At 33.3% G+C, this 13,234-nt stretch overlaps 2 protein-coding genes across 2 annotated transcripts; both read left to right on the top strand.

Annotated features, from left to right (window-relative positions):
- The first annotated feature begins 3,906 nt into the window (after positions 1-3,906).
- LOC140044005 (somatostatin receptor type 2-like) lies at positions 3,907-5,043 on the top strand. Its single transcript, XM_072088487.1, has one exon. It carries the CDS (start codon positions 3,907-3,909, stop codon positions 5,041-5,043), a length of 1,137 nt encoding a protein of 378 aa, XP_071944588.1.
- Positions 5,044-10,910: 5,867 nt separating this feature from the next.
- On the top strand, positions 10,911-12,047 carry LOC140044004 (somatostatin receptor type 2-like). The gene has a single exon (XM_072088486.1). The coding sequence runs from the start codon at positions 10,911-10,913 to the stop codon at positions 12,045-12,047; it is 1,137 nt and encodes a 378-aa protein (XP_071944587.1).
- Positions 12,048-13,234: the final 1,187 nt, after the last annotated feature.

Here is a 13,234-nt window from a genome sequence, read left to right as displayed (position 1 = left end):
ACTTGAGCTGGAAGCTAGACTATTTTTTTTACTTATAGTTACGCAAATTATTCTTTAGAATTCCTATTCTGTAAATATAACTGGGCATACACATTAATCGCACGCTCGGATCGTGACATTTGCATAATTCATATTTATAGACTATAGAGGTACTGGTACTGGTACTGTTCAAATAACCGTCTCACAGAGACATCTGGTAGCCATTGACTTAAAGTTGGCATTTGGATGTGTTACTTTTAAATGTACAGTACGAGAGTGACTACTACCAAATTGCACAGTCACAAAACAACTTATAAAACAGTTGGGAATTATCAATTTCTGTTGAAGCAGGCTCCAATGAAGTTGCATCTAGTAAGTTGACTTTGTTGTACAACTCTATCAAGTACTGATGGTACCTTCCGACCTCTTCGTTTATTTTGTGTTGTGTGAAAAGTAAGAATTTTTGTAGGATCTTCATTTTCTTTTCTAATTACATGTCTGATCCAGTTGAATTGTTGCTTGTAGACATATTCTTCTAGCGGTTGACAGCCAGTAATTTTGTAGAGATCGTCATTATCAATTACGTAACGCCAGTCTATATAGTTGTCATCTGTTTCTTCATCTGAGGATATGTCTACATGGTTTGGTGGGCAGACCCTTTGAAAGCCATTCACTAGCATTCTTCTTAGGAAGGTTTTGTATGTTGTGCTAAGTTTGGACATTTCACTTCCTGTTGCCCTCCAAGCATGGCAACCATAGGTGAGTCTACTCCTAACTAGACCATTAAGAAACATCATTCTTGTTTGTAGGTGGATCGTTCTGTTGGTAAGCAATGCCCTATTCTCTGCAAATGCTCCTTTGGCTGAATTGATTCTGTATTTTACTTCTTGATCTCCAATATGAACATCATTGTAGGTAGCCCATACACCAAGGTATCTAAAGTGTGTTAAGTTGTTAATGTGTACGCCGCCAATTTGTATGATGCATCTTGGGTATTCTTCAATTCCTCTTTCCAGTTCCATATAATGGTTTCTGTTTTGGGGGCACTAATTCTTAGACCAAATTCCAGACAAACTTCATTCAAGATGTTCACAATGGTTTGCAGTTCTTCTTGTGACCAGGAGCTTACAGCAAAGTCGTCAGCATAGCCACTTTCAAAGTCGTCATAGATGCCCCTTGACGGTGCTTTACATCTTTGAGCACGATTTGTAGCTTTAATAGGAATTAAGTATTGTATCATTAGGCCATCCAAACTATCATCTTTACAGCGTTGTTTGAACACTCTAATAACGTAATCAAAATATTGGTTAAACATGCTGGTGCTCTCAATACCACCCTGTCGCACACCAGAAGATGTTTCGAACTTATCATCACTCGGATCGTCGTCAGCAAAGTATGCTTTCGTTGAGCTGTACAGTGATTGTATGTCAATCATAGTAGTAGACTAGTTGAAGTGAAACCTATTACGAACGCTTAGGAAAAGAAGATGGGAGCTATGTCATGAAGATTTTCATCCTAATTTTTACTCTTTGGCTGAATGGCTATTCAAACATTCATTTACGTCATTAGTTTCTTTTTTTCAGCTGATAGATTGTTTGCATGTATTGTATAAAAAAAAATACGTCAGCTAGAATCCGCCGGTGACATTAGCCAAAAAGAAACTGACACGTGATCCATGTTATGTAGTGCCCTCTACCAATTGTTATAGACCCCTTTTTTACTTGGTCGCTGTTTCCATTTCGGGAAATCAAATTATTGGACTTATCTACAAAAAGGATTCAAAAGGGACGCGATACTCATGTGTGTTCCCTCTAATCCTATACATGCACATCAAGAACTATAGCCTACTTTTCGGATTGGTGCTGATGGGCAATGATAAGTTATATTTTAATTAAAATATAATGTTAGTCAAAGTAAAGTTGTTCATGTTTATATATTAATTAATACCTTCAATACAATTAAGTACATTCCAACATTAAAGAACTAACCAAATTCTTTTATAGTGTAATAACTAATTATCTGGAGGTATCAGCCAATCAAATACAAGCCACGCCTGTTAATTAATGCAATACCGTTATAACTATCTACCTTAAATGGTGTGAACTATTTTACACGGCAAACCTCTTGCCGCACTAAGAGTATCGGAGTTACTTTAATCGGAATTGTAGCTGTTACTATTGACATTGAAGGAAAAGGGATGGGTAAGACATTTTTAAGCTTAAGTGCACAGTACCTCGTCTTGTGAACTTTTAGAGTTTTATTTTATGAACCGTAATTATTTTTCTCAAATCTCGCTGTCATGCAGAAAGCAAGACTACACGTTTCGCTTTTCTTTTTTTTTTCATATTCTCAAATAATATTTCTATGTAACGTACTATACATGGAATACGCTTTAAATGTTCCTATTGAGGACGAAATAAAGCGATTTAATTTAAAATCCCAGGACCGTACCAACCTGAGCCAGTTGTAGATTATAGCAAATAAAACCGTTATATCGCGGCGGATACTGCACGCTTTTCCGGTATTGATAATAAGAATCCTAGGCAATTTGGCCCAGATCGAGCCGATTGGACCGATTTCTGGAAGGAATTAAACAAAATCAAACATAAAATTATTATATCTTTTATATTGCAATATCGTTTGGTATAACACATTCCCATCTAATTTAAACAAACTTCAAATACTACAAAAGAAAATCATACGAATAATTTCGAATGTTTCACATAGAACTAGTACAGATCCTTTATTTCGTTCTCTCAAATTATTAAAATTAACAGATATTAATATTTTCCAACAATGTCTATTTATTTACAAAAGCCAAAATGTTCTTCTTCCATCTCATTTACGGGATACCGTATGTTTTCTCCCAATTATGAATTTCACGGCTATTAAGAATCCTCAATAACCTTCATATTCCTTAATACAAAAAGACTTCTTTTCAACATAATATTAGATTTACTGGACCCAAGATATGGAACTCACTTCCTAACAAAATTACAACTTCGGCAAACAAACATAGCTTCGTCTTTAACACTAAACAATATTTAATACAAAAGTAAATTAATTAACTAGTTATATTCTAGGTATCAGTTTTTATTGTTTTCATATTACGTTATGGTAATTACTTTATTCCTATATACCATTTACTATTATTTACTAATTTTATTTTAGTTACTTTTTTTTTTGTTCAGGCACTTTCAACACAAGCTTTTGCTTTTTAGAAATTGTGCCTCCTTCATAATATTGTTTTATTCATTTTAAAGATGAGAAAAAATGGTATTGTTTTAACTATCTTTCTTCTTGTCATGAATTTTGTATTATATTATTTATTTTGTATATTATGAAGGAAATAAACGTTACTATGAAATGAAATTCAAAAGACACGATAATTTGACTTATGTATTACTTTATGTAATTATAAGGTGATAATACCAAATACAAGATTTATTCTGTTTTACAGAAAACACTATATTAAAGCACAAGTTCAACAACAATTAAGTATAAACTGTTACTACTGCAGTAATTGTACTGTCTAAACTGTTACTACTTCAGTAATTGTACTGTCTATGTCGTTAGGATGTTCGTTAGAAATACAGTAATAATAAAACGGGTACCATCAAAACCATTGAAAAATGTCCTTAGGCCTCTAAACAAAATCATGTCATGGCATTGTTAATACAAATCCTTATATACAATATTAAACACGGTTATGTAATCATTACAATTGATGATTTAGCAAAGAAACTTAATTGCAAAATTAATTTGTTTCATGAAAAAAGAGTTCCTTTCTATTTTTGGTTAAATTAACCCACTTTTTGCTCACTTGTGTAGGCCTTGTCTAACATGTACGTAATTTGTTTTAATCTAGGCTGTTTATAGATACCATTTATTTATTTAACGTTTATTTTATTTATTAAGGTGAAAAAAATGAACAAATCAACTTTTTACACCGATTCGAATATTGTGAATGAGTCGACGACTGATGTCATAGGAAAAGTTGAGGAAACCGATTGGGATGACGTAATCAAGTCGTACTCCTATACAACTTCAGATGAAATTGTTATCACAATATTTATGCCAATTGTTGTAATTATCGGTATTATTGGGAATCTAATGACAATCACTGTAATAGTGAAACATCCTCGCATGCGCACATCAGTCAACGTGTATTTAGCCAACTTAGCGATTGCTGACGTTCTGTTTCTTTGCTTTGCTCCTGATCTGATATGGTCATCCTTTGCGCACAGTCCATTACACGATACATTTGACATGGGCATCGGAGAGGGTATGCTATGGTTTTGCCACCTAAACGTTTACATCGTGGACACTGCGTTGCAAGTTGCAAGTTTCACAATCTTCTGGATGTCTGCTGAACGATATATTGCAATTTGTCACCCTTTGAAATTTCGGAACAGTAAATTTGGAGAACGTTCGAGATCTTTACAAGTCTGCGTTATCATGTGGCTAATATCCTTAACATGGCAGGCCCGGAAATTTACTTGGATCTCTACAGTTTCATATGAATTCCCATGGCCTGATATGTACAACGGGGCTCCAAATTCAACGATAGTATGTACGTACTGTGGTGCGAACACCGACAGTTGTGATTTTCAAAATGATCTTTTTGTGATCGATAGTTATTTATCGTTTACCCTAATAACAATTGTAGTTGGTTTCTATACAATAATCCTGATTACACTCAAAAGATCAACCGTTGCAACAGTCAATTCAACGGTTAATAAAGTAAGGTCAAAATCAGAAAAAAAGGTCTTTATGACGATCTTCCTAACTGTAACTATCTACATATTTTGTATGGCACCATTCTCAATCATGAACATAGTGAGTATCTACCATGGTATTGACCATAATGTTAAACTTCAGATAGTCAACATATTTCGTGTTGCAAGTTATACAAATTCGTCCGTTAATCCATTCATATATAATGTTGTGAATGAAATGTTTAGAAAAGCATTTGTCGATGTTTTCTGCAGACGGCGAAATAGCAAGAAGACGAGCGGAGTTACAGTAATTTCACAGACAAACCCCGCCTACGTCAATGGATGACCATTTCATATATTTGTTAATAATAAACTGTTTCTCAAATTACATTGAAGATACACAATACTACAGTAGTGAATATATTTGTTAATATCAAACAGTTTGTCAAATTACATAGAAGATATACATTACTACAGAAGTGAATATTATATTGCACCTTTTTCAGTTTGAAGCCCATGTATAAGGTCTACATAGCTAGAGGTTTCACGACATTAGGCGTTATATGATAAATTATATATTATAATTTAAACAATTTTATCTAGAGTAAGTTTCATTTTTAAAATCCCATTGTTATTACGTATGTATTTCACGTGAGTATATATGAGATACACCATACCACCCTTTCTTTTACCCGTTTCAATTCCTACTAAATATATGACAAACTGCATTGTACTCTGCCTGCTTCTTAACAAAATTCACACTTGAAAGAAAAGAAAGATTGAACATAATACAGAGTATGGCATAGACTGCTATGAGCAGTGCAGAATATATTTGGGATTTTTCACTAACTTATTTTTTGGTGACCGAATAAATATTATAATTACTATTTTCACCGTCGTGGCTAGTTTAGGTTATAGACGGCGATTTGGTCTAATTTTTCTAAAAAGAAAATAGTTTGGCAGACACGACGTGCCATAACAACTATACTTCGACTGGGAACTATTTTTTTCTATAGTTACGCAGTATGATTCGTTAGATTTCATGTTCTTTAAATAATAACTGTGCATACAGATTAATCACATATAGGATCGTGAAATTTGCATAATTATAATGTGTAAACCATAGAGGGGGCTAAATATGGCATATGAACATTGTCATCGTATTTTTTGCCAAGATCTACTTGTTCCCAAAAATTAAAATGCCCACTGGGGGCGCTAGTGTTAAAAGAAACAGACACGGGAAACTTTTTATATCGTCAACTGATTTATTTCTAAAATTGCATGTGATTAGATAATAGAATAGAAATTTAATATGAAGCAACACAGTATGAACAACCAAAAGAGCATACTCGTTATTGTGGCTACACTTATAGATGGTCCCTTTCCCACCAAAAGCAAAACTTCGGAGAAACTCCGGCGGTGTTTTAGTGTGAAAGGTAAAATCACTTTTCATAAGTCTCAGAAGTCATATAATGTTTTACTGATACTACTTATTATTTTTTAGACCCGCTATATATTTTGTAGGAATAGAAGAATTGATTGATCGTCTGAGGATAGCCTTTTAATCTAAAAACTCCAGAGTTTGATGTTGTTACCTTTCACACCAAAACACCGGTGTGTCTCCGGAGTTTGCCCTCCGGAGAACGTTCAGCTGTTCAACCCCGCTGTTTTGAAGTCGTTTGATTTTATCTTTCACATCAAAACACCGGTGCGTCAACTCCGGAGTGTCTCCGGAGTTTTGCTTTTGATGTGAAAAGTGTATTTGTGTTTATATTCAGTAACATAACTGGCCGGCTCATCATATATATTGTGCCAGTTATGTGGTACATATCATTTGGAAACCTGAGCTGCACTGACGAGATCTAATAAGATCGAAACATTATACTGTCTGCAGATTAGATAAAAACATACACTTAAAAAAGAACTATAAAAGTTTAATATAAAATGAAATAATATGTTTGTTGTATTGATGTTTAAAAATATTAACAGTAAGATCAATGTAAAACATAGGCCTATCTTTCTTCCCAAAATACAGTAGTATAAATTATTTATAAATCTGTTTAAATATTGTCGGACAAGCACGGCAGATATCTTTAACAGAATTTCTTCATAAGATTCACATTCCTAAGACAAGAATGAACTCGTTGTTCAAAAATTAATATTGAATAACCCACAAATAGAGTAATTTAATTTGTCCAAAAGGTTCTGGTTCTAGACGGTGGTTTGGTCTAATTTTCATAAAAAGAAAATATTTTGGCATATACGGCGTGCCATAATAACTGTACTTGAGCTGGAAGCTAGACTTTTTTTTTACTTTTAGTTACGCAAATTATTCGTTAGAATTCCTATTCTGTAAATATAACTGAGCATGCACATTCATCGCACGCTAGGATCGTAAAATTTGCATAATTCTAATTCAACATGACTGAAACTGTACCGGGAATGTAATGTAGGCCTACAAATTATTTTGAAAACTGCCACTCATTATTATGGGTTGGGGTAATGGCTTAACACACATCTTAAACACATACTAAGAAGGGGGTTAGTTGGAAGGGGGATGGGTGGAGATACTAGATTTTGGAGGTAATAGAAGTACAACTTCTGGAATTGTACTGGGAAAAGTAACTATAGGCCTACTACTAAAGATTCTGGTTCTAGACAGTGGTTTCGCCTAAGTTTTATAAAAAGAAAATACGCTGGCATACACGGCGTGCCGTAATAACTATACTTGAGCTGGAAGGTAGACTATGTTTTTATGCTAGAGTTACGCAATTTAGTTCATCATAATAGGGCACTCGTTAGAATTCCTATTCTGTAATTATAACTGCGCATGCACATTAATCGCAAGTTAGGGTCGTGAAATTTGCATAATTCATATTTATAGACTATAGACGGAGCTATGTCATATGAAGATTTTCAGCCTAATTTTTACTCTTTGGCTGAATGGCTATTCAAAAATTCATTTACGTCATTAGTTTCTTTTTTTCAGTTGATAGATTGTTTGCATGTATTGTATAAAAAAAAATACGTCAGCTAGAATCGGTGACATTAGCCAAAAAGAAACTGACACGTGATCCATGTTATGTAGTGCCCCCTACCAATTGTTAATTTTAAATAGTATCATTGCAAAATATTTAAGTAAAAAACGAGGTAGGGTATTCTGCTGTTTCATTGATCTCAAGCGTGCCTTCGATAGTATAAATCATAGTTTTCTTTTACTTAAATTAAAACGAATAGGTGTAAATGGTAATATGTACAATATAATTCAGTCTATGTATAACAATTTGTCTGCACATGTAAACATTGGTAACAAAGTGAAATTTCCATTTGACTGTTCTATTGGAATACAACAAGGTTCACCTTTATCCTCTTTACTTTTCAACATATTTATGAATGATTTAAGTTATGATCTAAATCAGAGTAGAGATAGCGACAAAATACAAGTTGAAGACAGCTTTATCAATCATTTATTATACGCTGATGACTTAGTATTATTTGGAGATACGGTAAGGGGCTTACAAATTTTAATAAATAAACTCGAACATTTTTGTGACACATGGGGTCTCAGTGTAAACATAAATAAATCAAAAATAATGGTATTTAAAAAGGGTGGGAAACTAAAATATTTTGAAAAATGGTATTACAGGAATATTCAAATGGAGGTTGTTAAGACTTATAATTATTTAGGAGTGGTATTTGGTTCAAATGGCCAGTGGAACAAAGCACTTGAATATAATTGTCAAAAAGCAAACAACGCGTTATTTTCCGTTAAATCTTTTATTAGTCGAAATATGAAATATTTACGAGAAAATACATGGAATTATATTTTTGACACAAAAATATTACCAATTTTAATTTACGGCAGTGAAATATGGGGTTTTCTAACCAAATAATTACTAATAATTTCCACACGCGTTTTGCGAGGTTTATTTTGAACATTGGAAAAAGTGCCACTAGCGCAGCCGTAACTACAGAATTAGGCAGAGTTTCCTTGCATGTCGATTGTTTAATTTCAATTATTCGTTTTTGGTTGCATATTATTGACATGGATAAAAATAGATTTATTTTTAAATGTTACAGTTTTCAGTTAAGAAAAATTAACAGAAATGAACATTGCTGGGCTAGTCAGGTAAAACATTTACTTTGTTCAACCGGCTTTTGTTATGTTTGGTACAATCAAATGATTGAAGACAAGAAATTATTTATTAATGAATTTAAATTACGACTGATTGATTTAGAAAAACAAAAATATTTTGAACAATTTTCTTTACATTCAAAACTAAAATATTTTAAGTATTTTAAAACGAAAATTGAAATAAGTTATCATTTGTTACACTTAAAAGATTGGAAACGTAAAAATATATTCACAAAATTTCGTTTAGGAGTGTTAGATTTGGAAATAGAAAAGGGAAGATGGAACAAAATCCCACTTCAAAACCGTTTATGTAAATTATGCAATATGAATTCTATTGAAGACGAATTTCATTTTATGTTAGTCTGTCCATATTATTCCGAACTCAGAAACTTATATATTCTTAATTTTTATCACACGTTCCCTTGTTTAAATAAGTTTTATTTTTTAATGTGCAACACTAGAGTAGTCCAAGATTTAGCAAATTTTGTTTATTTAGCTTACGAAAATAGAAAATATTATTTTGCAACCCAACCAGAAAATATTATTGTATGATTTGTATGTAAGATATAAGGGCCAGAGGCCTAAATATTGTGGAAATAAAACCCCATTAGGTGAACGAACGTTATAGACCCCTTTTTAACTTGGTCACTTTTTCCATTTCGCAAAATCAAATTATTGGACTTATCTACAAAAAGGATTCAAAAGGGACGCAAGACTCATGTGTGTTCCCTATACATGCACATCAAGAACTATAGCCTACTTTTCGGATTGGTGCTGATGGGCAATGATAAGTTATATTTTAATTAAAATATAATGTTAGTCAAAGTAAAATTGTTCATGTTTATATATTAATTAATACCTTCAATACAATTAAGTAGATTCCAACATTAAAGAACTAACCAAATTCTTTTATAGTGTAATAACTAATTATCTGGAGGTATCAGCCAATCAAATACAAGCCACGCCTGTTAATTAATGTAATACCGGTACCGTTATAACTATCTGCCTTAAATTGTGTGAACTATTTTACACGGCAAGCCCCTTCCCGCACTAAGAGTATCAGAGTTACTTTAATCGGAATTGCAGCAGTTACTATTAACATTGAAGGAAAAAGGACAGGTAAGACATTTTTAAGCTTAAGTACACAGTACTTCATCTTGTGAACTTTTAGAGTTTTATTTTATGAACCGTAATTATTGTTCTCAAATCTCGCTGTCATGCAGAAAACAAGACTACACGTTTCGCTTTTTTTTCATATTCTCAAATAATATTTTTATGTAACGTACTATACATGGAATACGCTTTAAATGTTCCTATTGAGGACGAAATAAAGGGATTTAATTTAAAATCCCAGGACCGTACCAACCTGAGCCAGTTGTAGATTATAGCAAATAAAACAGTTATATCGCGTCGGATACTGCACGCTTTTCCTGTATTGATAATAAGAATCCTAGGCAATTTGGCCCAGATCGAGCCGATTGATCGATTTCTGGAAGGAATTAAACAGAATCAAACATAAAATTATTATTCAAAAGACACGATGTATTACTTTATGTAGTTATAAGGTGATGATACCAAATACAAGATTTATTCTGTTTTACAGAAAACACTATATTAAAGCACAAGTTCTACAAAAATTAAGTAAAAACTGTTATTACTGCAATAATTGTACTGTCTAAACTGTTATTACTGCAGTAATTGTACTGTCTATAGTCATGTCGTTAGGATGTTCGTTAGAAATACAGTAATAATAAAACGGGTACCATCAAAACCATTGAAAAATGTCCTTAGGCCTCTAAACAAAATCTTGTAATGGCATTGTTAATACAAATCCTTATATACAATATTAAACACGGTTATGTAATAATTACAATTGATGATTTAGCAAAGAAACTTAATTGCAAAATTAATTTGTTTCATGAAAAAAGAGTTCCTTTCTATTTTTGGTTAAATTATCCCAATTTTTTGCTCACTTGTGTAGGCCTTGTTTAACATGTACGCAGTTTGTTTTAATCTAGGCTGTTTATAGATATACCATTTATTTATTTAACGTTTATTTTATTTATTAAGGTGAAAAAATGAACAAATCAACTTTTTACACCGATTCGAATATTGTGAATGAGTCGACGACTGATGTCATAGGAAAAGTTGAGGAGACCGATTGGGATGACGTAATCAAATCGTACTCCTATACAACTACAGATGAAATTGTTATCACAATATTTATGCCAATTGTTGTAATTATCGGTATTATTGGGAATCTAATGACAATCACTGTAATAGTGAAACATCCTCGCATGCGCACATCAGTCAACGTGTATTTAGCCAACTTAGCGATTGCTGACGTTCTGTTTCTTTGCTTTGCTCCTGATCTGATATGGTCATCCTTTGCGCACAGTCCATTACACGATGTATTTGACATGGGCATCGGAGAGGGTATGCTATGGTTTTGCCACCTAAACATTTACATCGTGGACACTGCGTTGCAAGTTGCAAATTTCACAATCTTCTGGATGTCTGCTGAACGATATCTTGCAATTTGTCACCCTTTGAAATTTCGGAACAGTAAATTTGGAGAACGTTCGAGATCTTTACAAGTCTGCGTTATCATGTGGCTAATATCCTTAACATGGCAGGCCCGGAAATTTACTTGGAACGCTATAGTTTCATATGAATTCCCATGGCCTGATATGTACAACGGGGCTCCAAATTCAACGATAGTATGTACTTACTGTGGTGCGAACACTGACAGTTGTGATTTTCAAAATGATCTATTTGTGATCGATAGTTATTTATCGTTTATCCTAATAACAATTGTAGTTGGTTTCTATACAATAATCCTGATTACACTCAAAAGATCAACCGTTGCAACAGCCAATTCAACGGGTAATAAAGTAAGGTCAAAATCAGAAAAAAAGGTCTTTATGACGATCTTCCTAACTGTAACTATCTACATATTTTGTATGGCACCATTCTCAATCATGAACATAGTGAATATCTACCATGGCATTGACCATAATGTTATACTTCAGATAGTCAACATATTTCGTGTTGCACTTTATACAAATTCGTCCGTTAATCCTTTCATGTATAATGTTGTAAATGAAATGTTTAGGAAAGCATTTGTCGATGTTTTCTGCAGACGGCGAAATAGCAAGAAGACGAGTGGAGTTACAGTGGTTTCACAGACAAACCCCGCCTACGTCAATGGATGACCATTTCATATATTTGTTAATATTAAACTATTTGTCAAATTACATAGACGATACACATTACTACAGTAGTGAATATTTTATTGCACCTTTTCCTGTTTGTAGCCTATGTCTACAGGTCTACAGAGCTTAGAGGTTTCACGACATTAGGCGTTATATGAATCCATAATAAATTATATATTGCTATGAGCGAGTGCAGAATATATTTGGGATTTTTAGCCTAATCTCACTCACTTTTTTTTATTTGGTGATTGAATAAATATTATTATTATTATTACTATTTTCACCGACGCGGCTAGTTTAGGTTCTAGACGGAGATTTGGTCTAATTTTCCTAAAAGAAAATAGTTTGGCATACACGGCGTGCCATAACAACTATAGCCTGCTTCAGCTGGAAGCTATTTTTGTTACTATTAGTTACGCAATGATTCGTTAGAATTTCTATTCTTTAAATAATAACTGCGCATACACATTAATCACGAGCTAGGATCGTGGAATTTACATAATGTATAAACCATAGAGGGGGCTATATATGGCATATGAAGATTGTCATCGTAATGTAAATTTAAAATGCCCACTGGGGGCGCTAGTTTTAAAAGAAACAGACATGGGGAAACTTTTTATATCTTCAACTGATTTATTTCCAAAATTTCATGTGATTAGATAATAGAATAGAAATTTAAAATGAAGCAACACAGTATGAAAAACCAAAAGAGCATACTCGTTAATGTTGCTACCCTTATACATGGCTGTAGGCCACTTTCACACCAAGGTATAAAAGGTAAAATCACTTTTCTCAGTGATCAGAAATCATATAATGTTTACTCATGGAGGTATAAAAATGTTTTACTATTTTTTACATCTATGGTTTTACTGATACTACTAATTATTGTTTAGACCCGCTATATATTTTGTAGAAATAGTATTTTGAAATAAAACTAAAGCAAATTAATCGTGTGAGGATGACCTTTTAACCTAAACAGTTTGATGTTGGTACTTTCCACATCAAAACACCGGTGTGTCAGCGCAGTTCGCCCTCCGGGGAACATTTAGCTGTTCAACCCCGCTGTTTTGAACTCCGAAGTTGTTTGATTTGTTACCTTTCACAGCAAAGCACCGAGGCGTCAACTCCCCTGAGTGTCTCCGGAGTGTTGCTTTTGGTTTGAAAGGGATATCACACTCTTTTGAGTG

Source organism: Antedon mediterranea, chromosome 3 (genome assembly GCF_964355755.1).
Source record: "Antedon mediterranea chromosome 3, ecAntMedi1.1, whole genome shotgun sequence".
In the NCBI taxonomy this organism is placed as follows: Eukaryota; Metazoa; Echinodermata; class Crinoidea; order Comatulida; family Antedonidae; genus Antedon; species Antedon mediterranea.
Note: the sequence above shows the minus strand (reverse complement) of the source record. Positions and strands in the feature narration are given on the sequence as shown.

Coding starts and splice junctions, on each gene's coding strand:
- LOC140044005 (XM_072088487.1), top strand. CDS start 3,907: ATGAACAAATCAACTTTTTACACCGATTCGAATATTGTGAATGAGTCG.
- LOC140044004 (XM_072088486.1), top strand. CDS start 10,911: ATGAACAAATCAACTTTTTACACCGATTCGAATATTGTGAATGAGTCG.